The sequence below is a fragment of the Carlito syrichta genome, unplaced genomic scaffold (assembly GCF_000164805.1).
Source record: "Carlito syrichta isolate Samal-C Ts95f unplaced genomic scaffold, Tarsius_syrichta-2.0.1 Scaffold309294, whole genome shotgun sequence".
Lineage (NCBI taxonomy): Eukaryota > Metazoa > Chordata > Mammalia > Primates > Tarsiidae > Carlito > Carlito syrichta.
Window position 1 is genome coordinate 310,857 of NW_007253390.1, and position 26,699 is coordinate 337,555.

At 36.7% G+C, this 26,699-nt stretch overlaps 1 protein-coding gene across 2 annotated transcripts in view; it reads right to left on the reverse strand.

The window, feature by feature from the left end:
* The window catches only part of KIF14 (kinesin family member 14), a 65,818-nt gene that overhangs the window by 31,896 nt on the left and 7,223 nt on the right, over nt 1–26,699 (reverse strand). For both annotated transcript variants that reach the window (XM_021717125.1, XM_008067107.1), the window contains 15 exons: nt 24,893–24,991; nt 23,521–23,573; nt 22,661–22,691; nt 21,729–21,836; nt 20,560–20,676; nt 20,137–20,252; nt 18,203–18,375; nt 16,176–16,323; nt 15,868–15,931; nt 14,366–14,550; nt 9,938–10,040; nt 8,319–8,479; nt 5,464–5,611; nt 4,820–4,972; nt 1,906–2,032 (listed from right to left, as the gene is read on the reverse strand). In XM_021717125.1, coding sequence (XP_021572800.1) covers nt 1,906–2,032; nt 4,820–4,972; nt 5,464–5,611; nt 8,319–8,479; nt 9,938–10,040; nt 14,366–14,550; nt 15,868–15,931; nt 16,176–16,323; nt 18,203–18,375; nt 20,137–20,252; nt 20,560–20,676; nt 21,729–21,836; nt 22,661–22,691; nt 23,521–23,573; nt 24,893–24,973 — 1,768 coding nt within the window. In that variant the 5' untranslated portion in view covers nt 24,974–24,991. The remainder of the gene's footprint in view (nt 1–1,905; nt 2,033–4,819; nt 4,973–5,463; nt 5,612–8,318; nt 8,480–9,937; nt 10,041–14,365; nt 14,551–15,867; nt 15,932–16,175; nt 16,324–18,202; nt 18,376–20,136; nt 20,253–20,559; nt 20,677–21,728; nt 21,837–22,660; nt 22,692–23,520; nt 23,574–24,892; nt 24,992–26,699) is intronic.

A 26,699-nucleotide genomic window follows, 5' to 3' on the forward strand; every position in this document is an offset into this window, starting at 1 on the left:
AACATACAAATGGCCAATAGGTATGTGAAAAGGTGTTCAACATCACTAATCATCAGGGAGATGCAAATCACTATTACAATATCACCTCACACATGTTAGAATCGCTATTATAAAAAAGACAAGAGAGAATAAGTGTTGGCAAGGATACAGAAAAAAGGGGACTGCTGTACATAGTTGGTAGAAATATAAATTGGTACAACCATTGGGAAAACCATTATAGAGGTTACTCAAAAAATTAAAAAGACAACTATCATATAATCTAGCAATCTCCTTCTGGGTATATAGTCAAAGGAAATGAAATTAGTATGCTGAAGAAATATCTGCACTTCTATATTCATGCAGCATTTTTCATAGTGGCCAACATAAGGAAACAACCCAAGTGTCTGCCAACACATGAATGGATAAAGAAAATGCAGTATATATAATAATGAAATATTATTCAGCCATAAGAAAGAAAGAAATCCTGTCATTTGCAACAACAGACATACATCTGGAAGACTTTTTTTTTTTTTTAAGTTGGAGTCTCACTCTGTCACCCAGGCTGAAGCACAGTGGCATGCTATGGCTATTGCAGCCTTGATCTGCGGCTCTGGTGATCCTTCTGCCTCAGCCTTCCGAGTAGCTGGAACTACCAGCGTGCACCACCATGTCTGGCTAATTTTTTTATGTATTGTAGAGATGAGGTTTTTGCCACGTTGCCCAGGCTGGTCTTGAACCCTTGGGCTTAGGCAATCCTCTCACCTCCATCTCCAAAAGTGTTGGGATTACAAGCGTGAGCCACTGTACCTGGCCAACCTGGAAGACATTATGCTAAGTGAAATAAGCCAGACACAGAAAGATAAATACTGCATGATCTCACTTATAGGTGGAATCTAAAAAAGTTGAACTCATAGAAACAGAGAGTAGAATGATGATTACCAGGGACTGTGGAATGGAAGAAATGGAAAGATGTTGGTCAGAGTACAAAGTTCAGTTATGCAGAATGAATTAATTCTAAAAATCTAATAAACAGCAAGTTGACTATAGTTAATAATATTGTATTGTATACTTGAATTTTGCTAAGAGAATAGATCCTCAATGTTCTCACCACACAAACAAAAGTAACTATGGAGGTGATTAATATGTTAATTAGCTTAATTATGGTAATCATTTCACAATGTATTTAAAAACATACTGTACAGCTTAAATATATACAATTTTATTTGTCAATTATACTTCAGTAAAGCTAGAAAAAATATCTTATAAAAAAAGTCAAGTGAAAAAGAAAACAAAATACCCCATGATTAAGCACAACTAGATATAAAACAGGGTTTAAGGATTAGACTAAGATGTATTTTTTAAAACATGTTACACATTAAAATAATATTTGAAATTCTGTTTACTACTTGCCCAGTTAGGGTTATAACAAATGACCCTAAGCTGTATGGCTTATCAACAGGAGAAATTTATCTCTCACAGTTTTGGAGACTGGAAGCCTGAGATCAGAATGCCAGCAAGGTCGGCTTCTGGTGAGGGCCCTCTCACAGGCTGCAGGCCGTCTTCATGCTGTGTCCTCACTTAGTGGAAGGGGTGAGGGAGCTCTCTGGAATTTCTTTTATAAAGACACTAATTCCATTTCGAATGTTTCTGCCCTCACGACCTGATGTCCCACTTCTAATGCCACTGCATTAGGGGTTAGGATTTCAATGTGAATTTTGGGGGAACACAAATATTCAGTCTATAGCAATGATATAACCAAATATTCTAAAAACAATCATTCATGCAAATTTATTTAGATCCAGAAAAGTCACCATCTAGAATAAAACATTTTGAACATATAAAGGCAACTAACTCTAACATTTTAGGAATTATAGATAACTTATGTATAACCTTAGGAAATATTTGGTAAAATCAGCATATACTCACTTGTGAAAGTTTTATCCCTATTACTCCAATTCTGCTGTAGAATTTGCACTTCTCTAGCAATTTTTTGCTTTTCAGTTTCTAAAGCTTGCAGAATTCTTGCATGATGGATGCTGTGGTCTTCTAAGGCCTAATTGATATTCATTCATGTAGACCCACATGTGAGAATATGCAAAGAGAGAAATTATAAAATCACACTGAGATGATGGATATATATATATATATATATATATATTTTTTTTTTTTTTTTTTTTTTTTTTTTTTGAGTTGGAGTCTCACTCTGTCACCCAGGCTGGAGGGCAGTGGCACGCTCCCGGCCACCGCAGTCTTGACCTGCTGGGGCTCAGGCAATCCTTCCGCCTCAGCCTTCCGAGTAGCTGGAACTGCAGGCACACACCACCATGCCCAGTTAATTTTTTGATTTATTGTAGAGATGAGGCCTTGCCAAGTTGCCCGGGCTGGTCTCAAACCCACGGACTCAGGCAATCTTCTCACCTTGGCTCCCAAGGTGCTGGGATGATAGGCATGAGCCACCGCGCCCGGCCATGATGGATATATTAATTTGCTTCACCATGGTAACCATTTTTGTACTTATATGCATCCCATAACATCATGTTGCATACATTAAATATATATAAAAAACCAGTTTTTAAAAAAAACACAGATTGATAACACACTATAATAAAATCTTATTTTACAGTACATGTTTTATTAAGCATTAATGGTTAATATGTTTTATTAAAATATAAAATGCTTTTTAAAATAATTTATAAAATTTTCTTTAAGATGATTTTCCAGTCAGGTGTGGTAGCTCATGCCTGTAATTCCAGTACTTTGGGAAGCTGAGGCCAAGAGGATTACTTGATTCTAGGAGCTCGAGACCAGCCTAGGCAACATACGGAGACCTTGTTTCCAAAAAAAATTTAAAAATTAGCTGGGTATGGTGGCGCATGCCTATAGTCCCAGCTACTCAGGAGGCTGAGGCAGAAGGATTGCCTGAGCCCAGAAGGTAGAGGCTGTAGTAAGCCGTAATCATGCCACTGCCCTCCAGTCTGGGCAACCGAATGAGACTCCAACTCAAAAAAAGACATTTCCACCAACAAAATCATTAGGAATTTTTGATGACATAGATTAATCTTTCTTTCCATTGATAGGAAGTAGAAAAATTTAGAAAAAAAAGGAAAACTGCTCAAAAAAAGGCTACATTCAAGAATATTGACTAAAGAAGCTAAATTTAAAAGAACAAGAGGCCAAACACAGTGGCTCACACCTGTAATCCCAGTACTTTGGGAGGTTGAAGTGGGAGGATTGCTAGAGCCTAGACGTTCAAGACCACCCTGGGCAACATGGTGAGACTCCCATCTCTACAAAAAATAGGTGGCATGTACTTGTAGTCCCAGCCCCTCAGGAGGCTGAGGCAGAAGGATTGCCTGAGCCCAGGAATTTGAGGAAGTGGTAAGCCATGATCATGCCACTGCACTCCAGCCTAGGTGATAGAATGAGACCCTGACTCAAAACAAATAAAAAATAAAAGATACAAGAAAACGAATTTGGAACTAATAAACCTTTTAATAGCCTACTAATAATAAATGTTTTTCAAGATTTAAACTGTTCTTTTTCTTCTAACACTCTCTGAGGTGGTGGCTCACTAGCCACTTAGAGTTGACTAGTAGATGTATTAGCACTATATTATAGTACCAGTATTTTGTGCTTACCAGGAGTATTTTCTTCCACCTCCACTTCTCTGCAATCTCCCCAGCCCACACACTTGTAAAATGAAAAATAAAATTGCCATGAGAGTCAAACTTTAGGATATAAGGAATCAAAACAGTGGCTCTCAAACTTTATTTTTTATTTTTTTGAGTTGGAGTCTCACTCTGTCACCCAGACTGGAGTGCAGTGGCCGCTCCCAGCCACTGCAGCCTCAACCTGCTGGGCTCCGGCGATCCTTCCGCCTCAGCCTTTCAAGTAGCTGGAACTACAGGCACGCGCTACCACACCCGGCTCATTTTGATTTTTTTATTGTAGAGATGAGGTCTCGCCAAGTTGCCCAGGTGGGTCTCGAACCCGCGGGCTCAGGCAATCCACTCACCTCAGCCTCCCAAAGGTGCGGGATTACAGGTTGAGCCGAGCCCAGCCTCAAACTTTAATATTCATCAGAATCCCTTGCAGAGCTGGGGATTCTGGGCCCCACCCCCAGAGTTTCTGATTTGGTAGTAAGGAGTAGGGCCTAAGGATTTGCATTTCCAACAGTGATGCGGTTAACAAGTGATGCTGGTGCTGCTGGTCTGGGGACGTTTTGAGACTCACTAATATTAAGAGGAAGAATGGTAAAAATGTTGACAGTAAGCTGGCAGAAGGTATTAACAATCTGGTTTTATCCTTCAGTATTGAGAAATTGGCTAGGGTGAGTTGACTCATGAAAGATGTCTCTGTCCTCAATGAGATGACAAAAGTAGAAGTCTGAGCTCATAGACTAAGGTAACAAATGCCCTGCTGTGAATTCTCTCAGGAAATAGCCTGCTTGATGGACAGATTGTTTCATTCTGACATCAGGATGTGACCCATTGTAAGAGCTGCGCCTTTTTTCTTTCTACACACTGTGTCCTAGCACTATTTCACTTATTTACATTATGTGGCATGACTAATGTCTGGATGGTTGTGGATGCATAAAAAGAGAAAACTGGAATGGAACTAGCTACAAATAAAATAAAAGCTCTGTCTCTTTCAAAATTTCTGTGTGATGTGTGAGCAGACCTGTGAGGATTACCAGGATATAAATTTCCAGGAAAAAAGTGTCGTTCTCTTCTACAGGCCTAGATTTGGCACTCTTCTGTCAAGATTACATAAGTAACTTCTTAAAAAAAAATTCACCTCTTCCTCAGAATAGAGCAAACTGGTTATAAAATGAAATTACCTGCTTTGTAGTCAAAGTCTCCATTTCTAATCGCTTTTTGTTGATATATATTTCCTGTTCAAGATGGTGCTTTGCCTTTTCTAATTCCTCAATTTTGTGATTAGCCTTTTGGTTATTTATTTCTTGCATTTTCTTCCTCTGAGACTCTTCTTTCTTTAAAGAATAATAAATAACTCATGCAAAAACAAAGAATTTTTTTTATATACAGTAGCAAAAAATTATAAAAGTGCTTTTCTTTAAACAGTGTACAAAACATTACTAATAGAAAAGTTGCCCTGTAGCTTTTCTACCTCATTCAGGTTAACTCATCTAACAAAATAAATATCACTAGTCAAACTTTTTAGGGAACTCGCTTTTAAAATGGGTTCCTGGGAATGCGAGATTGCCAGTAAACTATGGAGAGAGCTACGTCAAGCGGCTTGAGAATGGCTTGAGGACAGAAGCTTCTATCTATTTTTCTTCTTCCAGAAACCATTGTCTACTACCAACGTATTTCCTGAAGTAAAATTAAGGAGAGCCAAGACCCACTGTGATTTTGATTCTCTAATCTCTGATACACCCTGAGTTCCAGTTAGTCAATTTAACAGCTAACACACCAACTTGAGGAACATGTCAGAAACAAAAAAAACAATTCCGCCTTTTACCAGCTCTACTTCCAGTGCTCTTATTTTGCTTTCATATGCAGCTTTTTGAGAAGAAAGCTCTTGCTGAGCCATCTCTTTTGCAATCTGGATTCCTTGCATCATTTCTTCCTTTGCTCTCAACTGCGCCTCTTTTATTTCTGCTTCAAGTCTACAACGTAACAAGACATTTTCTAGAGTACATGTTAATTCTTTATATAACATAACAGTTCTTAATCATATGGATGGGTGGGGGGAGCAAAAGAAAAAAAATGAATGGCTTTCTGTTAAGCAAAAATTTAAATCTTAAAATTTAATTTCTGACATTTTTTTTTTTTTTTTTTTTTTTTTTTGAGTCAGAGCCTTACTCTGTCACCCAGGCTGGAGTGCAGTGGCACTCTCATGGCCACTGCAGCCTTAACCTGCTGGGTTCAGGTGACCCTTCCACTTCATCAAGTAGCTGAAACTACAGGTGAGTGCCATTACACTCAGCTAATTTTTTACTTTATTGTAGAGACAAGGTCTCACCATGTTGCCAAGACTGGTCTCAAATCCCTAGGCTCAGGCAATTCTTTCACCTCTGCCTTCCAAAGTGCTGGGATTACAGGGATGAGCCACCACGCCCACTTAATTTCTGTTATTCTATCAACAGTGTTCTTAAAATTTTCATTGGCTCTAGAATTTTTTTTTTTTTAGTTGGAGTCTCACTCTGTTGCCCAGTGGCATGCTCAGGGTGACCGTAGCCTTGACTTGCTGGGCTCAGGCGATTCTTCTACCTCAGCCTTCCAAGCAGCTGGAACTATAGGTGTGTGCCATCACACATAGCTAACTTTTTGATTTATTACAGAGACTGTCTCGCCAAGTTGCTTAGGCTGTTCCTGAACCCCTAGGCTCAGGCAACTCTCTTGCCTCCACCTCCCAAAGTGCTAGGATTACAGGCATGGGCCATTACGCCTGGCTTAGAATTGTTAACACACAAAAAAATAACAGGATGAAATTTTGCTTATTTCTAATTTAGTTATTATTGCAGATGCCTGATATTTAAATAAAAATATTTTTCTAATACTTAGGGAAAATAAATTATGTAAAAATATAAGCCAGCTGCAGTGGCTCATGCCTGTAATCCCAGCACTTTGGGAGGTTAAGGTGAGAAGACTTCCTGAGTTCAAGGGTTTGAGATAAGCCTGGGCAATTTGGCAAGATCTCGTCTCTACAATAAATAAATTCTTTAAAAAAAGTAGCTGGGCCTAGTGGCACATGACTATAATTCCAGCTACCTGGAAGGCTGAGGCAAAAAGGTTGCCTGAGCCCAGCAGGTCGAGCCTGCAATAGCTGTGATTATGTCACTGCACTCCAACCTGGGCAACAGAGTAATACTGACTGAAAAAATATAAAATAAAAATAAAAAATATTATGTCATGGTAAACATTGCAGTAAATATTATGGTTAATAAACAATAAACACAAAATAAAGTCATTTAATATTAAATTAACAATAGTTAGAATAATATATATATTTCACATACAAATAATTTATTTAGGTCATATATTAGGAAAATATTGAAATTTCTCTAAGATTTCATGATACAAGAGCTGATGAAGTAGAACATATATTTTCAACCATTTATAGTAATTTTATGTTTTGATAAGTCAAAACATGAAATTAGCATTGTCACTTTTCCATAAATAAGAGAAAAATCATCAGTGATTACAGAAAATTAAAAAATCCTTTCTTAATAAAATTAGTGTTTTAGCAACTGTGCTATATAGAAATTTCCAATCCTAATTTTACCGGAAAAAAAAAAATAAGAAGACTGTCAAAAGAAAGCTAGTGGTTACCAGGGATCGGGAGAGAGGAGAATGGCAAGTTATTGTTTAATAAATACAGGGCTTCCATTTGGGATGATGAAAAAATTCTAGAGATGCACAATGTGAAAGTACTTAATGCCATTGAACTGTGCCATTAAAAATGGTTAAAATGGTTAATTTTATATGATATATTGCACTACAACAAAAAAAGTATAATAGGGTAAAGGCAGGCTCAGGCATTTTACAAGATGACAAAGCATAGTTAATCCAGCTTATACCAGTCACTCTTGATCCTTCCTCTTAGTCATCAGGGCTTGTTGCTCTCATCTCCTCTATATTCCTCTCCCACTTAGCCACACTATATTTATCTTACCTCTATAGTCTCTTGACTGCATTTGTGAGTTGTAACCTTGTTCTACCTCTAAGCCATTCTCCAGATTTGGGTCATAGTGATTTTGCTAAAAATGTGATTTCTGATGAGTGTTTCATGTCTGCTTAAAATTCTTTAATGGTTCCTTTATCCTTTAAGATAAAGTCCAAACCTTTTAGCATTTTATTTTTATATACTTTGCCATTTAGCTTACAAAGATATTCCTTAAGAATTCTTACAGTACTGCATGAACTAAAACCAGGGCAAAAGAAGAAAAAAACAAAAGTGCACACCCTAGCCTTCCCTTGGCTAAATTCTAATAGTCTTTTGGGACTCTGCTCTTGGGAATTTCTTCTCATCCTCTAGAAATCTGTGCAAGAAAAGTAGTTGGGGCCAGGTGTCACCCCTGAGCTTCTATACTACACAGTGGAAGACTGTCAGAGCACTATGTCATAGCACTGTCACAACTATCTATCTCTCAGCCTCATGAGATGATATATTCCTCCAGCTAAATTTTAATTATTATTCTTTATATTTCCAGCACCTGGTATAGTGAAAGACACATAATAGAAGCTCAATAAGTGTTTGCTGCACAAATGAATGTACCAAGAGAAAAAATTATGTCACCCAACAAGTTAATTACTAGAGACTAGCACAATGCAGACCTGTCTCACACACTTACTATTTTGTATAATACTTACTGTGATTTCTGTGCCAAGAGCAACTCATTCTTTGCAAATTCAAAGTCTTTTGGACCCTCAATTATAAGAGTATCTTTACTGGATGGTCCTTTCCCTTTCTGGACTTCTACTGGATGATTAAATCTAAAATAATGATCTCCACCAAGAATTATCCGATCACCCTAAAGCACACAAAAAAGTTTACTACTTGAGGTGAGTTCAAATAAAAAATTACATGAGAAAATTCATTATGTTCAACAATTCAAAAAGTCTAGTATTACTAATGATAAAAATAAAAACCATAGCAACTAACATTTATTAAATACTTTCTACATGCCAAACACTGTGTTAATTCCTTTTTTTATATGATTGTACGTTACTTAATGATGGAAATACATTCTGGGAAATGCATTAGTTCACGATTTCATTGTTGTGTGAACACCATAGTGTGTACTTTCACAAGCCTAGATAGTATAGCCCATTACACACCTGGGCTAGTATAGCCTATTGCTCCTAGGCTACCTATAACACAGTAGTACTTATATATCTAAACATATCTAAATGTAAAAAAAATACAGTAAAAATATAGAACTATAATCTTATGAGCCCACTGTCATATATGTGGTCCCGTGTTAACGAAAATATCATTATGCAACACATAACTGTATGTTATCTCATCTGTGTCTCATAGCAACTCAATGAGATACATATTATGATCCCAGTTTTAGGAGAAGGAAACTAAAGAGCACAGAGCTTAATAATAACAATAGACATTCATTGAGAGCTTACTATTTGCAGATACTATTCTAAGAACCATACACAAATTATCTCATTTAATCTCTCCAGTCCTTGAAAGGTAGGATATGTAGAGAGGGACAATATGTCTGGATTTTCCTAAAACATACTGCTTTATATCTGTTGTCCTGAAGTAATTACTAACAATACTGTCAAAAGTATCCTGGCTTGGGTGATATTATTCAAGTTAAACAACTTGTAAGAGGTCACATAGCAAATGGCAGAGCTAGGATTTCAACCCTGTCTAGTCTGAATCCGAAGCCCATCTCTTTTTTTTTTTTTTTTTTTTTGAGTTGTGGAGACTCACTCTGTCACTGAGGCTGGAGTGCAGTGGCACACTCACAGTCACCACAGACTTGACCTGCTGGGCTCAGGTGATCCTTCCAGTCTCAGCATTCCAAGTAGCTGAATGTGCAGGCATGCGCCACCATGCCCAGCTAATTTTTTGATTTATTGTAGAGATCGGTCTCACCAAGTTGCCCAGGTTGTTTGCAAACCCATGGACTCAGGCAATCCTCTCACCTTGGCCTCCCAGAGTGCTGGGATTATAAGTGTGAGCCACTGTGCCCTGCCTAGCCCATCTCTTTATAGGACAAATAACAATGTTGTCAGTGGTCAGCTCTTCAGGTACTGATTCATAGTAATATAACTTTTGAAGTAATATAGCTTTTGTCTTTGCACAAAGGAAGACAATTGATAGGAAAACAATTTTGAAATGAAAAAGTCCTGTGAAATGAAAATGTTCGACACCCTTATCCTACAGAGAAGAAAACTAGGACTCAAAGAAATTAAATGACTTGCCCAAAGTCAAACAGTTTCTTATATTGTAGCATCCATCCACTTACATGGTGTAATACCGTGGGTTCCAGAATATGTTTTCCATTTATATATGTCTTTGCATCTCCAACTGGGATAATACTCACTGTCCCACCAAAATTTTTGATAGTGCTGTTAAAATAAGAAGCATAATGTTGTAATTACAGAACACACTAAAAAGTAAGAAAAAGGCAATATGGGATAATTCTGCTTGTGCTATTCCTTTAGTGTTAAGTTTCATATCAATATATAATAATTACTGAAAACTATTTTATTTTTCTCCAACTAGATTTTGGAGTTGGTGAAAAAAGCCTGTCTTCTCTAGCATTTCTATCCACCAGTGGGGGAAAATTGTCATTGGATGAATTTTTATTATAATTTCTTGACAAAACAAATACTACCCCCCCAAAAAACCCAGAAAAAACTCAAAGGAAAAAGCATTAAAATATTGACAATGGTTTCCTGTGGATGAAAACAGTTTTAATTGTTTATTTTTTATTTTTCTAAGCTTCTGGTTTTATACATGAGCTTTAATAATGAAAAGAACAAACATTTTTTCCCTAATGAAGAATAGGATACTAGCCAGGTGCAGTGGCTCACGCCTGTAATCCCAGCACTTTGGGAGGCTGAAGTGAGGGGATTGCCTGAGCCCATGGGTTCAAGAACAGTCTGGGCAACTTGGCAAGACCTCATCTCTACAATAAATCAAAAAATTAGCCAGGTGTCGTAGCACTCACCTGTAGTTCCGGCTACTTGGAAGGCTGAGGAGGAAGGAACACCTGAGCCCAGCAGGTCGATACTGGGGTGGCCATGAGCATACCACTGCCCTCCAGCCTGGGTGATAGAGTGAGACTCCAACTCAAAAAAAAAAATTAGGGTACTACAGAGAATGAAAAGCATGGAGATAAAAGCATACTCCTCAGTCATCTAATTAATTGGACCCTGGCTATAAGATAATACTGTGGAAAATCAGCTATAAATGCTACATATTCATTTGAGTCTTTTTATTCAGAGAATAGGGAAAGAAACTCCAAAGTCCAAATCATTTCTGGATTAACTGAATAGAAAGAGAAAACTGCCACAAAAGCTGAGTCCTAACCAAAGACCTCTAGCTATTAATTAGGTTTCAAGATCTATAATTAGATAACAGTTGTTGGATTAAAGTATCTAGAGAAAAGTAACTGGAAAAATAGTTCATCCTGAGGTAGTACACCCCTCCACCAGGTTAGTGTCTCAGCCAGGTGAAGGTTTACAAATGTCTACTTGCTCTGATCCCTTCCCTCTCCTAGTTCTATCTACTTTGCTGTCAAAATTCCATGGCCAACCATTCTGACCCACCACAGTCTAGCTTCCAACCTCCCCCTCATCTGCCACCTTTTCTTACCTCATACTCAATTAACCATATTCATACCTTAAACTTGCCTTAATATCAGCTTCCTTCCTCTGAATTATTCCTTTAACATAGGACATCCCCTCCCTTATCTCCATCATTCCTCAAGGTCCAACTTTAGTTCTAGAGTCCTCTAGGCAGCTTTTTTGTAGTGTTCAAGTTAGAAGTGAACTCTTCCTCTTCTTTACTTTCAAGAACTAAGTATCCAGTACTCATCTAACACCTACTATACATTAATCGGTACTGGAATTCTTTTTTAAATTTTGTTTTTGAGTTGGAGTCTCACTCTGTTGCCCAGGCTTGAGTGCAGTGGCATGATCACGGCTATCAAAGCCTTGGACGGCTAGGCTCAAGTAGTCCTTTCACCTCAGCCTTCCGATTGGCTGGGACTACCTGCACCCACCACTATGGCTGGCTAAGTTTTGATTCGTTGTAAAGATGGGGTCTTGCCATGCTGCCCAGGCTGGTCTCAAACTCCTGGGCTTAGGCAATCCTCTCACCTTATCCTCCCAAAGTGCTAGGATCACAGGCATGAGCCACCTCACCCGATCTGAAATTCTTTTAGTCATTGAGACCCCGAGAGCCAGATATGTGTCAGCAGTAAAGACAGACATGAAAGCAACTCTCATGAAATTCATGGCCTAGTGATTAAGACAAACATAGATGAATGCACTAAAAGGAGAAGTACAGAGTTCGAGGCAAGCAGGGACTTCCTAGTCCCCTACTAAGCTCTTAACTCTTTGGGAGTTTGTTCTGTATTTTTGCCACTAATGTAAATAATACCGTATTTTTTTGTAAAAAAAAATCAATAGAAGAGCAAAAGGATCTAAAGAACAAGAGGATATGCCCTACCAGAAATAAAGATTCATTACAAAGCTCAAGTAATTAAGACTATGAGGTATTAAAGAGAAGAAACAGTCTCACACTTTTTTTTAAGTTTAGATTCTTGGGTTTATTTAAACGTGTTCCTCATGCTACAACAGAACCTTTCAAAGTCAACCAAGTATATAACATTAGTATGTTTCCTCAAAATATATCAACTTAGGTAACAACCCATAGCTACAGCTTCTAAACTTTTACAAGACAGCATCAATGTCCAAAAGAGCACAATATGACTGTGGCTTCAAATCTCACCTCAATACAAATTGAAGAACAACAAACTAAAGAGTATTATTAGACTACCAAAACTCAGTAAAATCCTATTATTTAATACACCTACTTCTAAACTTGTTTCTCAATACTGGGGAGTTTTTAAAAATATCAACACCTGGGTTCCACCTCAAGCTCGTTAAATCAGAATCTCTGTGGGACATCTTGTTTTGCTTTTTAAAGCTTCCACAGCAATTCTTATGACAGCCAGAATGGGGAATCACAGCTCAACAAATGTCTTATGAAGCAAAAATTTTAAAATCACAGCAGAGGAAAAGCACAGGACATGGAGAATAAGTTAAAAATCAAAAGTGCTCACCCCTTTGCTTTCTAACATCTTTTACTTCTTGACCTTTGGAAAGGTCCAAAGATTACTAATATTAGAATCTATGTCATAACTTTATCAATTTATTGTTTTCTTCTTAATTTTTATTTTAAAGATGTGGGGTACAATTCAGGGAACCTCATCAATTTAACAGCTAAGAAAAAACACAAAATAAAAGCCTGGAAAGATCTTTGTTCAGAGTCTCATATTTTTAGATATTATTTTGTAGGAGAACTGCAGATCACAAAAAAAGCAATAAGCTATTAAAAGCAAAATTCCAAAATCCCTAGAAGAAAATTTAGGAGAACATTGCTATGGCTTCAATGTAGAACATTCTTTCTTAAAAAAGACACAAAAATTGACAAAAAATAAAAGATTGATATCAGGTACTATAATAAAATTTAAAAGGCACCCCAGAGAGTAAAAAGATGAGCCATACATTAGAAAAAAAATATCTGTAACACAACAAACTCACAAAAGATTGGCAACCAGAATATATAAAGAATTCCTACAAATTATTAAGAAAAAAACAAACAATCCAATTGAAAAATAGATCAAAAATACGAACAGGCAAAGCCATAGAAGAATAAATAAAAATGACCAATGAAAAGATGTCCGGCCTCAACATTAATCAAAGGAATGCAAAATTAATTCATAATGAGATGCTATTTTGTTCACCAGATTGTCGGAAATTAAAATCTGACAGTACTAAGAGTTAACAAGGATGTGGAATAATGCCAGTGGGAGTATAATCATTTTGGAAAATAACTTGAAATTACCTATGAACAGGATCGGCATGGATAAATCTTTAAAACACAATGTAAAGCCAGGCTCAGTGGCTCAACCTGTAATCCCGCGCTTTGGAAGGCTGAGGTGAATGGACTGCCTGAGCCTGAGGGTTCAAGACCTGCCTGGGCAACTTGGTGAGACCTCATCTCTACAATAAATCAAAAAATTATCTGGGCGTGGTAGTGCACGCCTATAGTTCCAGCTACTTGGAAGGCTGAGGTGGAAGAATCGCCAGAGCCCAGCAGGTCGAGGCTGCGGTGGCCAGGAGCAGCCACTGCACTCCAGTCTGGGCGACAGAGTGAGATTCCAACTCAAAAAAATAAAATAAATAAATAAAATAAAACAAACAAAAACACAATGCAAAACCAAAAAAGTTTACATACATAATCATCCCAACAAAATATACAAGTGTCACTGCACTCATGTGAGCAGAATTCATATAAAACAAAATCTTTAAAGGGGTCAAGCCAACCAAAAATGCTGCCATGTAAGATGGATAGAAGTTTACTTTCATGCCTATCACTATAATTCCAAGGAAAGAAATTATCACTAAATCAACAGATTAAGTACACCAAAACAAAAATATAGAGAGCACTACATTGTATATTGAGAGTAATTGACCTATTGTTTTTACAAAGATGTAAGCTTTTCCTGACTAAAAGATGGATTTGAAGAATTATACCAGAGAGCCAGTATAAATAAATACCTCAGATGAAGGAAATCATATGTTATCAAGATATGGAAGCCCACTGAAAAGTGAACACGTGTTTTGTTTTTTGTTTTTTTTTTGGAGAAATAACATACCAATGATCATCGGCAATCAGCACCCCAGATAACTGAATATCATGTCTTGAGTTTGGTTTATACTTTCCAAGTGTAGTTGTTCCTTCCTTTATCATATATAGTAGCATCTCTGATAGTTGTGGATCTTCACTGAGATTAACAAGGTTTGGCAAATGGTTGTCCATTTGAAATGTAATTCCTGCTTTCTGGTAGAAGTCAGAAAAAAATTAATCTTAACCACAGCATGAAATTGTTAAATTCACCTAAAACAAATGGTTTCTATTAAACATTAGAATCATTCTATGTGAAGTCTCAATAAATTAAAAGATTTCTTAGTCTGTCTCCTTTCTAAGAATCTCTCCTTCATGATTTCCCTGTGACTGTTACCATCACACTTTTAGGCACTTAGAGTTATGTTGATTCTTCTTGGCCTTCACCATCCTCAGTCCACTTATATATCAATCCATCACCACCAGATTGTGTCTATTCTTAATGACTGATTGTCTTTAGAATTGATCAATTCCTTCTGTTGCATCTTCATGGCCATCACCTTAGCTCAGGTCCCTATCAGCTCACACCAATACTACTGCTGCAGCCTCCTGATTATCCTGTCAATAACTTCTGCTTTCAATCCATTTTACGTCCTATACCAGATTAATTCTCTTGAAAGGGTACTCTCAAAATGTTAACTTCCTGGTCAAACACTTTCAATGGCTTCTCACTTCATACAAGATAAACCTCAATTTCCTAGGCCTAGAAATCAAGACCTTAAAAAACTGATCATAACCTATCTTTCCAATTACTTTCCTTTGACTTCATTTAAACTGCTTGTTCCAATAAAACTGATCTACAGACCTCTCCCGAGGACTCCTTAAACTTTTCTACATTTACTCTCACACGATTTTCCCTTCCTAGAATGCTCTCTTCCTTTTCTCTACCTATTAAAATCTTATCCACGCTGCAAAGCCCAACTCAAATTGTACCTAATCCCCAAGGAACTTTCCCTCCTCCTCCTGAATTCTTATAGTGCTCCCCATCACCAATCATTTGAAATACATTTTCTTGCAATTGGTCAAACCATGCAAAACTGCCAGTGTTCAACCATTTTTTACCTACAAAAATTGCAGTTGCCTATCATTCAATCTAATCAAATCACACCGCATTTCAGTCTATTATTTACATTTTGTGAACTTCCCTCTGGATCACAAGCTTTCTAAGGGATGGAACTGTATTTAATCACCTTGACCTCCCCAGTTTCATACGGTTTCTAGCACAGCATAGGCGTTTAATATTTATGGAACCAAAGTAAATATCATAAGATAGCTTATTCAATATTTTACCTTTCCAACTAGTTTATGGGTTCTAAGCAATCACAGTCTTGATCTTAACACTCCTTTGTATTAATTTTCCTTATAGGATTGCTTTGTACAGAGTCAGTATACAATAAATATTTAGAAATTAAATCTATATTTGTTGGCATACTTCTTTCATTTTCAAATCAGTTTAGATAGTTGAAATTATACCTGTAACTCCTTTGTTTCCTGAAGTTTTCTTTTTTCAGCTTGTTCAAACTTTTCTTTCCACATTCTTTCCAAAAACAAACAAAATGATAAGAGTTGAAAACACCCAGATATATGGGATTAAGAATCAAGAGATAATCCATGAAAACTAGGGAACTACCTAGTAATATTTAAAATAAGATATTCTGGGAGCGGGCTGTTCTACTCATTAGGAAGTAGGGAAAAAGACTCAGTGTCCTCTTAAGGTCCCTACCAGTTCTAAGATTCCACAGCAACATTATTTAACACTTAAAGTATTGACTCTATTCTACCTTTGCATTTCAGCCATGTCTCTCTCCCGCTGATGCAGTTTCATTCTTAAGGATGCTATTTCTTGCTGATAGAGCCTGTATCGTTCAGGGTCAATATTCCGATTGTTTTTCTGAGCAGTTTTTAGCTTTTCAATTTCTGCCTTCAGTTCTGAAGATTTATAAAAAGACACATGATTAATAACATTTAATGCACAGTACCTTCTGCTTCCACAGTAGACATAATTCTTCAATCTCCTATTTCATTTGATTTTTTTTTTTTTGAGTTGGAGTCTCACTCTGTTACCCAGACTGGAGGGCAGTGGCCGCTGCCGGCCACCACAGCCTCAACCTGCTGGTCTCCAGTGATCCATCCACCTCAGCCTTCCAAGTAGCTGGAACTACAGGCGCGCACTACCATGCCACGCCCGGCTAATTTTTTTTTATTTTTATTATAGATATGAGGTCTCGCCAAGTTGCCCAGGCGGGTCTCGAACCCGCGGGCTCAGGCAATTCACTCACCTCGGCCTCCCAAGGCGCGGGATTACAGGCTGAGCCACCGAGCCCGGCTCATTTGATGTTTTAAATACAGTGTTACAAAACGAAGCAGAATATTGGAGAAATCAGATTTATTTTATTTACATGACCTATACATCTTTACTCAGCTTTAACCTGGAAAATTGTTCTCATATTAAAAGAAATTTCCCCCTTCATAAGTAGGATGGCCACATAGTATATTATCCAAAGCTGAACACTTTTGACAGGCAAACATTCATTACATTGGAACAACAGACATTAACTGGGATTGCCCTAGGCAAACCTCACTCACATGTAGGAAAAAGATCAAAGATTTTTCAAGCTAGAATTTAGAATATTTATATTTATTTTTGGAGACAAGGTCTCACTCTGTTGCCCAGGTTGGGGTGCAATGGCATGATCAGAGCTCACTACAGCCTCAAAGTCTGGGGCCCAAGACATCCTCTCACCCCAGCCTCCCGAGTAGCTGAGACTATAGGTACTAGCTATTGTGCTTGGCTGAATACTTATTTTTTAATGAAAATAGTCCCACTTGTTAAAAAAAAAAAAAAAAGGACCCAAAAGGCAAAAGATGGACCATGATAGAGAAAACTGATTCTTCTCTGGCTCACATTTCTAAAGTCTCTATCACCTTCTGCTGCTAAAAAGGGACAGAGGACAAAGGGGTATTAAAAGATGATGTTCTACATTATCAAGTATAAAACTGCACAAATCAAGATTTCTTGCAGGTATTAAAGTCTACCCTAAGTGGATGATTATGAGAGATAAATAGAAAGCAATATTTAGCACAAATGAAGCTAGGCCTTTGCTTGAAACTCAAGCCAAAATAGCCTTTGGATCAATGAACTAAGCAAGAGCAGAATAAATAACAATGGGAGAAAGTTCATAAGAGAAAAATAATAAATAACTTTATTGATATTTTGCTGCATACATCTATGATGCAATATTTAAATTTTTTTATGCTTGCTGTTCCCTACACCTTTCTTATTTTTGAGTGGGAGTCTCATCTTGTCTCCCAGGTTAGAGTGCAGTGGCATGATCATGGCTAACTGCAGCCTCAACTTCCTGGGCTCGGTTGATCCTTCCACCTGAGCCTCATGAGTAGCAGAGACTACAGGCATGCACCACTACACCAGTCAATTTTTAAATTTTTTTTGTAAAGATGAGGTCTCACTATGTTGCCCAGGCTGGTCTCAAACTCCTAGGCTCAAGCAATTCTCTCGCCCCAGTCTCCCAAAGTGCTGAGAGTACAGGCATGAGCCACCACACCTGGCTGTGCTATTTCCCCTTTATTCAGACTCTATTTTCTGTACTCTTTTTCTGCTTTTTCCCCTAATTACTTTCCTGTTGTCCTTCTACCTATTTTCCTTCAGCACTGTAGGCTGATGACTAGAATCTGTTAAAAACAGGTACGGAAAAATATTTGATTTTCTTAAATTGCTTATTTTAAGATTGGAATTATATGAATCTAAACTGTGGCAGAATAATTTTTAAATTCTGAGAAAAATATTTACCTCTAATTAACTTAGCATTCATATCTTCATTTACTTTGGCAATGTTGACTATTAAGCGGGCTTGGTTAGCATATCTAAGTGTGCTTAAGGTTTCTTCTATGTTGCTGGCAGCGGGACTAATTGTAGCAATCATTGCAGTTTTTGAATTTCCACCCAGACTTTCTTTTAACAGCCTTGAAGGAAAAAGAGTCATAATTAGACTTTGCTTCTACAACAACCTAATAACAGTAGTTATCAAAAAGCACAAAACTAATAGGTATATAATACAGTACTACACTCTTTACTCAAATATCATTTAGCACTTTCTTTGATATTTGTAGCTATCTTTAGATCTTATAAACAATATTTCCTCTTATACTTTTTATATTGCTTCATGAAGCAATAATCTGCACAGAGATTTTAAAATATGGTTAACCATCAAATATTTAGTAAGATACCTCTCCCCTTATGAGACTGTGAGCTACTTTAGGGAAGGGATCATGTGTCTTGGTCATTTTTGTATTTTCAATGCTACCACAACCTTTCAAAGTAGGTGCTCAATAAATGCTGACAGTGATGGATGTACATATAAAAAAAAATTCTGTACTGCATGCAAAACATTTATTTTAGAGAAAAAAGAGACATGAGACTTAAAATATATATTTTATTAACACAAAATGAATTTTACTGCTTTTATCTTTCAAAAGGCATTAGAAAATCATATTTCCCTTAAAAGTGTCAAGGCAGCAACTATATTATAATAAATCAATGATAAAGACACATTGCTATCAAGTAGAAATGCAGTCCTTATAATAATTGTATATTAGTGCTTATCATAATTAAATATTAAATCTATACAGATGTAATTTGAGTGTAATGTATTGGAAATTAAATATATATTCACTAATGAAAACACTTACTGATCATTCATGTACTGGCCACTGTGTGTTATGCAAACAAATTATTCTATTTCACTTTATACACACAGCAATGTTTGGTAAAACTCTATATGTTCAAACATCAGGCACAAATAATAGTTAAATATAAGAATAGCTGTTTCCACTCATATAGTACATATATGAGTTTCACATTGATAATTTTTTTTTTTTGAGTTGGAGTCTCACTCTGTCGCCCAGACTGGAGGGCAGTGACCGCTCCCGGCCACCGCAGCCTCGACCTGCTGGGCTCTGGTGATCCTTCCACCTCAGCCTTCCAAGTAGCTGGAACTATAGGTGCGCACTACCACACCCGGCTAATTTTTTATTTATTGTAGAGGTGAGGTCTCTCCAAGTTGCCCAGGTGGATCTCGAACCCACAGGCTCAGGCAATCCACTCACCTCAGCCTCCCAAAGGCGCGGGATTACAGGCTGAGCCACCGAGCCCGGCTAACTTTTTTTTTTTTAAGTTGGCATCTCACTCTGTCGCCCAGGATGGAGTACAGTGACACACTCATGGCCACAGCAGCCTCTACCTGCTGGGCTCAGGCAATCCTTCAGCATCAGCCTTCCAAGTAGCTGGAACTAGAGGCATGTGCCAACTGGCTAATTTTTAAAAATTTATTGTAGAGATGAGGTTTCGCCAAGTTGTCCAAGTTGGTCTTGGACCCCTGGGCTCAGGCAATCCTCTGCCTCTGCCTCCCAAAGTGCCAGGATTACAGATGTGAGCCACTGTGCCCAGCCTCACATTAATAATTTAATCCTCCTGATAACCACAAAAGTATTGATATTATTCCTATCTTACAGATGAAGAAGCAGGCCAGAATATTAAGTTATTTGTCCAAAGTCACAGAGCTTATAAGATACAGAGCTGAGGTTCAAATCCAAGTAGTTTGGTTCAGGAATTCATACTGCCACCCATTTCTGCATCTCAAAGTTACATGAGGTTAGCCTATCATTCGTTTCCCCATAGTATTCACTATGTTTTATAAAATTCTTTATACTTCAAAAGATACTTGCCATGTAAGAACAGATTCACGATAAGGAATAAAAACCCTCCTTTGGTTTCCTTGTTCAGAGAGTGCAGATATAACTTTTCCCAAAGATAGCAAAGACTTGTTAATACTCACACCTTCCTGTATATAAGACAAAAGAATTTTTTAACTTAAAATAATTTCTCAGCAACAAATTTATTTCACAAGATACATTTCTCTCATTTAATTATTGAGTAAATATTTTCTTCTATAAACTACCAACTTTCTTATGACTCAGAATTTAGTTTCTTTAAAAATTAATCATAACTAAAAAGTATGTATCTGTCTTTAAACCACAGCAATGCAGACAAAGATACATTTTTTAGATAAGTATATTCAGTTTGTTCTCGCCTAAACATAATGTCTTCAGGAATACATTTCATCAAAAGGAGAAAAGCATCACATTTACCTTCAGCCGATCTCCACTTGTGTGCGTCGTTGAACAGCGCTCACTGCCTGCCAGATCTACTAAGTTTATGCGACTCGTTATTCTGTGATCATGTTCTTCCCCCTCCACAAATTCTGTCTACAACAAAATATTAGAATACTTTAAATTCTTCCATGACTTGCCATCGATAGAAGTCTTTTTTTCTTAAGAGACACGGTCTTACTTGTTGCCCAGACTGGAGTGCAGTAGTGCAATCATAGCTCACTGCAGCCTCAAACTCCTGGGCTCAAGTGATCCTCCTGCCTCAGCCTCCTGAGTAGCTAAGATTACAGGTGGGTGCCACCATGCCCAGCTAATTTTTAAATTTTTTGTAGTGTTGTTCAGGCAGGTATCAAACACCTGGCCTCAAGCAATCTCCTGCCTCAGCCTCTAAAAGCACTAGTATTACAGACAAAAGCCACCATACTCAGCTCCATCAAAATAAAACTGTAAAAGAGAAAGTTATACAAGAGTACAAGTCATGCATTTATTTTTAAAACCATCCCTTCTTGAATTTGTGATAATTTGTAACACAAAAATATTCACATAGTCTACTGAAAAGAATATATTGAGCAGTGATTGAATTATGCTGAAATAAATTACTTTAAAGGAATTAAAATTCAGTTATAGTAAAGAAATATTAAATAGAGAAAAAGTTTAATGCTCAAAGAGGCCAAGGGAGGTGGGGGTGGAATTGACAGCAATGGGAAACTGCCATGGGAGAGGGGGCACACCTCATCAACAAGGGTACCTAAATAATGAACATTTGTATACCGAACCCTGAATTGTACCCCACATCTTTAAAATTAAAAATAAAAACTTTTACTTTCTGATGTTTTTCTAAATATTCTATAATTACAATATATCACTGATAATATACTATCATATATTGATATGGTCATATCTATGATATCATGATGAAATAATCATCTATTATTGATTTTTAAAATTGATAAATAACATACTGCCATATATACCAAAAGTCATTCAGTCATTATGTATATTTTCTAAAATTCAGTTTAGTTTATGTATTTATATGACCCTTTTACCTTTTATTAACAATTTAAAGAAGAAAATAAGATATAATAAGATATACATGAAACTTAAATGTATTGTATTTACTATCTTGCCTACAAAATGAAATAAAATACCTTGGTCTGGGTCATCACCAGGGTGAAAACTGAATGAGATCGGGAGCTTTTATCATTCATCCCAGTAGCAGCAGTTGCTCTTTGTTTATTTCCCAATTCTAGCCAGCTCTAATAAGAAAAAACAAATAAGGTCAGATCGGCAGACCGTAATAATTAAAAATTAAGAGACGACAAAGAAAGCACATTTGGTAATATATACACACATAATTAATTTATAAAATGAAATGAATAAATATTTATCTTTGCCTATTTTTTGTATGTGTCACAGAAATCAGAATCAGACAATAGTAGCTTACTTAAAAAAATGCTACTCCTAGCCGGGCTCGGTGGCTCAGCCTGTAATCCCGCGCCTTTGTGAGGCTGAGGTGAGTGGATTGCCTGAGCCCGCGGGTTCAAGACCCACCTGGGTTGCGAGACCTCATCTCTACAATAAATAAAAAAATCAGCCGGGCGTGGTAGCTCGCGCCTGTCATCCCGGCTACTGGGAAGGTGGAGGCAGAAGGATCGCCGGAGCCCAGCAGGTCGAGGCTGCGGTGGCCGGGAGCAGCCACTGCACTCCAGTCTGGGCGACAGAGTGAGACTCCAACTCAAAAAAAAAAAAAAATGCTACTCCTTTAAGGTGACATGATGTTCAATATTTATTTTTAATACACAAGAGCAATTCTTGTGAAAGCTTAACAAACAAAATCAGTTCAGCACTTCTCTGCCTTTAGGTAAGATCACGTACAACATCAGTTCATGGGCGTCTCTCAGCCTACTCTGGTTCAAAAGGCTGCCTAATAAAAATAAATTTAAAATGTTTAAAAAAATTAGATCATGATACATTAACATGTCTATTTTTGTGTAGACAGCAATTAAGGAGAAATATTCTTATGAATATTTAGGATTATGCTCTACCTAGTGAAAAGAAGACAAAATAGAATCAGTCTTACCTGGATATCAGAGTAAGAACTGACAACATTCCTATTTTAAGAAATGAAAAGACAAAATCCATTTTACTAATGATATTCTTGTTCTCATAAAATAATAGCATTTCAATTACATAATTACACTCTGAAGATTGCAACAGACTAATTCACAAATACTGTTATACTGATTCTCCCTGAATCTTTAATTTTCCCCATTCTTGAAGGGCAGAAAATAAAATAATGCTTTAATTTTACCAAAAAGTATGACTTTTCTTAATATAATGAGGTATTTTAATATTCAAGTCTAAATCACAATACCAAAAGTTATACTTTAATACACACACCACACCCCCCCCACACACACACACAGCTCTATGTGTATTTGGGCGTGTATGGGTCCCAACATAAGCCCAGATTATTAAATGGAGCTAAATTTATACCCAATCACTTTTCCTTTCCTGTAAGAAAAGCATTTGGAGTGTTGAAAGAGAAAGTAAATGACTCTTGGCATATAACACTCTTAACCCATCTTAGCACATTCTTCCCTCTTCAACTTAAAGTAATAGATATAAAAAGCAGATTGAGAGGGAAGATTTAACTTTATGGGGAAAAGAGAGGTCTAAAAGGAAGAAAGATAAAATATTTACTTCTTACTTAGTATATTAATACTCTATGCCGGACACTTTAAAGGTACTGTGAAAGATAAAAGCAAAAATAAAAACAAGGAACTAACACCCTATGGGGAAAGGGAGACAACTTAATAAGATAATATTATGGCTAAACAGTTATGGGCTTCAAAGCTGGGGAGGTCAATAAGACTACAATAAAGTTATTGGAGAACAACATTATTCTATTATTCTATTCATTTGTTTTTTCCTCCTTACATTGACAGCGCTTCAACATATGGTCCAGAAATAGGATGTTCCCGTACTCTCAGCTAGTAGAAGCAAATATTTGTATTATTAGAAGTATGACAAATATTTCAAATAAAATATAACTTTAAATGATTGCTTTTTCTATATTTTGAGTTGAAGGTGAAGAGATTTGTCTTTACTTTATCCAGAAAAAGAAAAAATATAAAGGCTCTCACAAAAACAAATCTGTAAGGCATTAAGAAACTGCTTCAATACCAAAAACAGTTTATAGTAGCACAATATGCAACAATATATTATAGCATCAAAAGTCTTACTAGTTTTTTATTAAGTTAAATCTTGCAGTAGCTATTACTTATACTTGTGTACTTTTAAGCATCTAAAACACATTCATTAAATTTCAGACATTAAACTTTTCCTCATTGTTAACATACGTTTTCAACTTTTTGACCAGAAATTTTAAAACATAGAAGTCACAGAAGAAAAGGTAAAGTTCTGATTAAGTATTTTGATGTCACCAATAAACAGTAAACTGCATGACATGAACAAGTGGAGAAAGCAATTGACTTCTTCAGATTGTTTCTTATGCCCCAAAGTCCTTTGTAAAATTAAAATTTTTTAATTCTAATAGCAGTTTTTTAAAAAGCTCATATGAGCTGGGCTCGGTGGCTCAGCCTGTAATCCCGTGCTTTGGGAGGCTGTGAGTGGACTGTCTGAGCCCATGGGTTCGTGACCTGCCTGGGCAACTTGGCGAGACCTCATCTCTACAATAAATCAAAAAATCAGCCGGGCATGGTAGCGCATGCTTGTAATTCCGGCTACTCGAAGGCTGAGGTGGAAGGATCGCTGGAGCCCAGCAGATCGAGGCTACAGTGGCCGAGAGCGGCCACTGCACTTCAGCCTGGGTGACAGAGTGAGACTCCAACTCAAAAAAATAAATAAATAAAAAGCTCATATGACTGTGAAATTTCCTACTTCACAGATTATCTACAAGACACAAATTTGTTAAATAATTCACTGAAATATGTATTCTATGTTAAAAATATATTTTTAAAAGCTTTTACTGCTTTTTGCCTTATAGACTATCTGGGATTTGACTTTGGTAGTTCAACTAAATCTTTGAACAAATATTTTATATTTAACTTTTACTCAATTGTGGGTCAAAATAAAGAGGCTAGATTTTAATAACTAATATTATGTCCACTAAGGAAATAATAAGCTTATTTTCTAAATAACAACCTAGTTAGACTGCAGATCCCAAGCTTTGCTATCAAATAATAGCAATTTAGTAAAAAATTAAGGTATATCATCCTGAGAACTCATGCAATTATATGTACTTATAAGAACAAACATTTAAAACAAATATAAATTATTTTAATCTTACTGGTTGCTTTCTCTGCCCATTTTCACTTTTACAAACCAGAAGGTCATGAATTTTTTCATTATATACTTCAAAGAAGCTCATCTCTAGGTGGTAGCTGACCTAGTAGAATAGAAACATAGCATGCAATTTATTTTAAAATTCTTTGCATTTTTTGTTTTTGCAAATTATATGTGATTAGGGTCTAGTATCCAAAATATATAAAGAACTTGTAAAAATCAACAGCAAAACGACAAACAGCCCAATTAAAAAATGGTCAAAGACTTAAATAGATATTTCTCCAAAGAAGATAAACAAATGGCTAACAAGTACATGAAAAGATGCTCAATATCATTTCTTAGTAGGGAAATGAAAATCAAAACTACAATGAGAAACTACTTCACACTCACTGGGATGACCATATGACCATTATCCAAAAAAAAAAAGGGAGATCAAGAAGTGTTGATGAGGATGTGGAGAAACCCTCCTCCACTGCTGGTGGAGATGTAAAATGGTACAGCCACTTTGGAAAACAGTTGGCACTTCCTCAAAAGGTTAAACACAGAATTACCACATGAACCTGGAATTCCACCCCTTATACATCCAAAATAATTAAGAACAGTTATTCAAACAAAAACATGTATCAGTGTTCATATCGGTAGTATTCACAATAACCAAAAGGTGGAAACAACTCAAATGTCTATCAGTTGATGAACAGATAAACAAAACTGGTATATCCATACAATGGAATATTATTCAGTCATTAAAAGGAATGAATTACTGATATAAGCTACAACATGGATAAGCTGCCAACACATTATGCTAAGTGAAAGAAGGCAGACACAAAAAGTCACAGTATGATTCCATTTATATGAAATTTCCAGAATAGGTAAATCCGTAGAAACATAAAACAGATTAGTAGTTGCCAGGGGTTGGGGAGAAGGGAAAATGGGTTGTGACTGCTTAATGGGTACAGGGTTTCCGTTAAGGGCGATGAAAATTTGTTGGGACTAGATAGAGATGACAGTTGTACAACATTATGAATATACTAAATGCCACTGAATTGTATACTTTAAAGTGGTTAATTCTGTTATGTAAATTTCCTCTCACTAAAAAAATTATAATATGAACAACAAAGTATTTGCATTTCTTCTTAATTTCAATTCAACCCAATAAGCATTTCTTAAGTACCAGCCTACTATGTGTATGGCTTTAGGCTATTGTCATAGGATATGAAGAAGTGTAAGGTTCTTGCCCATGAGGCTAAGATTGCAGAGAAATACAACATAATACTCCAATAGATGAGACAGAGCAATAGAAAACTAAGAACCAAAATGAGGAATAATGACTCATCAAAAAGGGAAAAAATTAGGATAACCAGGGAGGATGGGGAAGAAATAAACAGAATGTTTGGTGTGAGAGATGGAGCAGACTTGACCAGAAAGAGAGAGTAAGGCATTCTTCAGGTAAGTACAGCAGCGTCTGTGCATGTTGTGTGCTCAGAACAGGAAAGACACTGCTGTATACTAGCATTTGATCTGGTAAGATGAAAACTTAAATCAATAATTCTTCTGACTGGGGCAGAAAGGCATCATCAGACTAATTGGGGCTGACTTTCTCCTCCTTTGACTGAGAAAGATATGGTATAAAGGCCAGAAAGAGGAAATTTTGCTTCCAGACAGGCTTTCTGAAAGTTTGGGCATGGTTTCCTTATTAGAGAAATAAATTTCTCTAAGGAAAGTTTTAAGGGAGTGTCAAAGAGATTTAGGTTCAAGTCACCAAATATTTATTGTGTCCCACTAGGTACAAAGCACTCTTTTAAGAGCTGCAG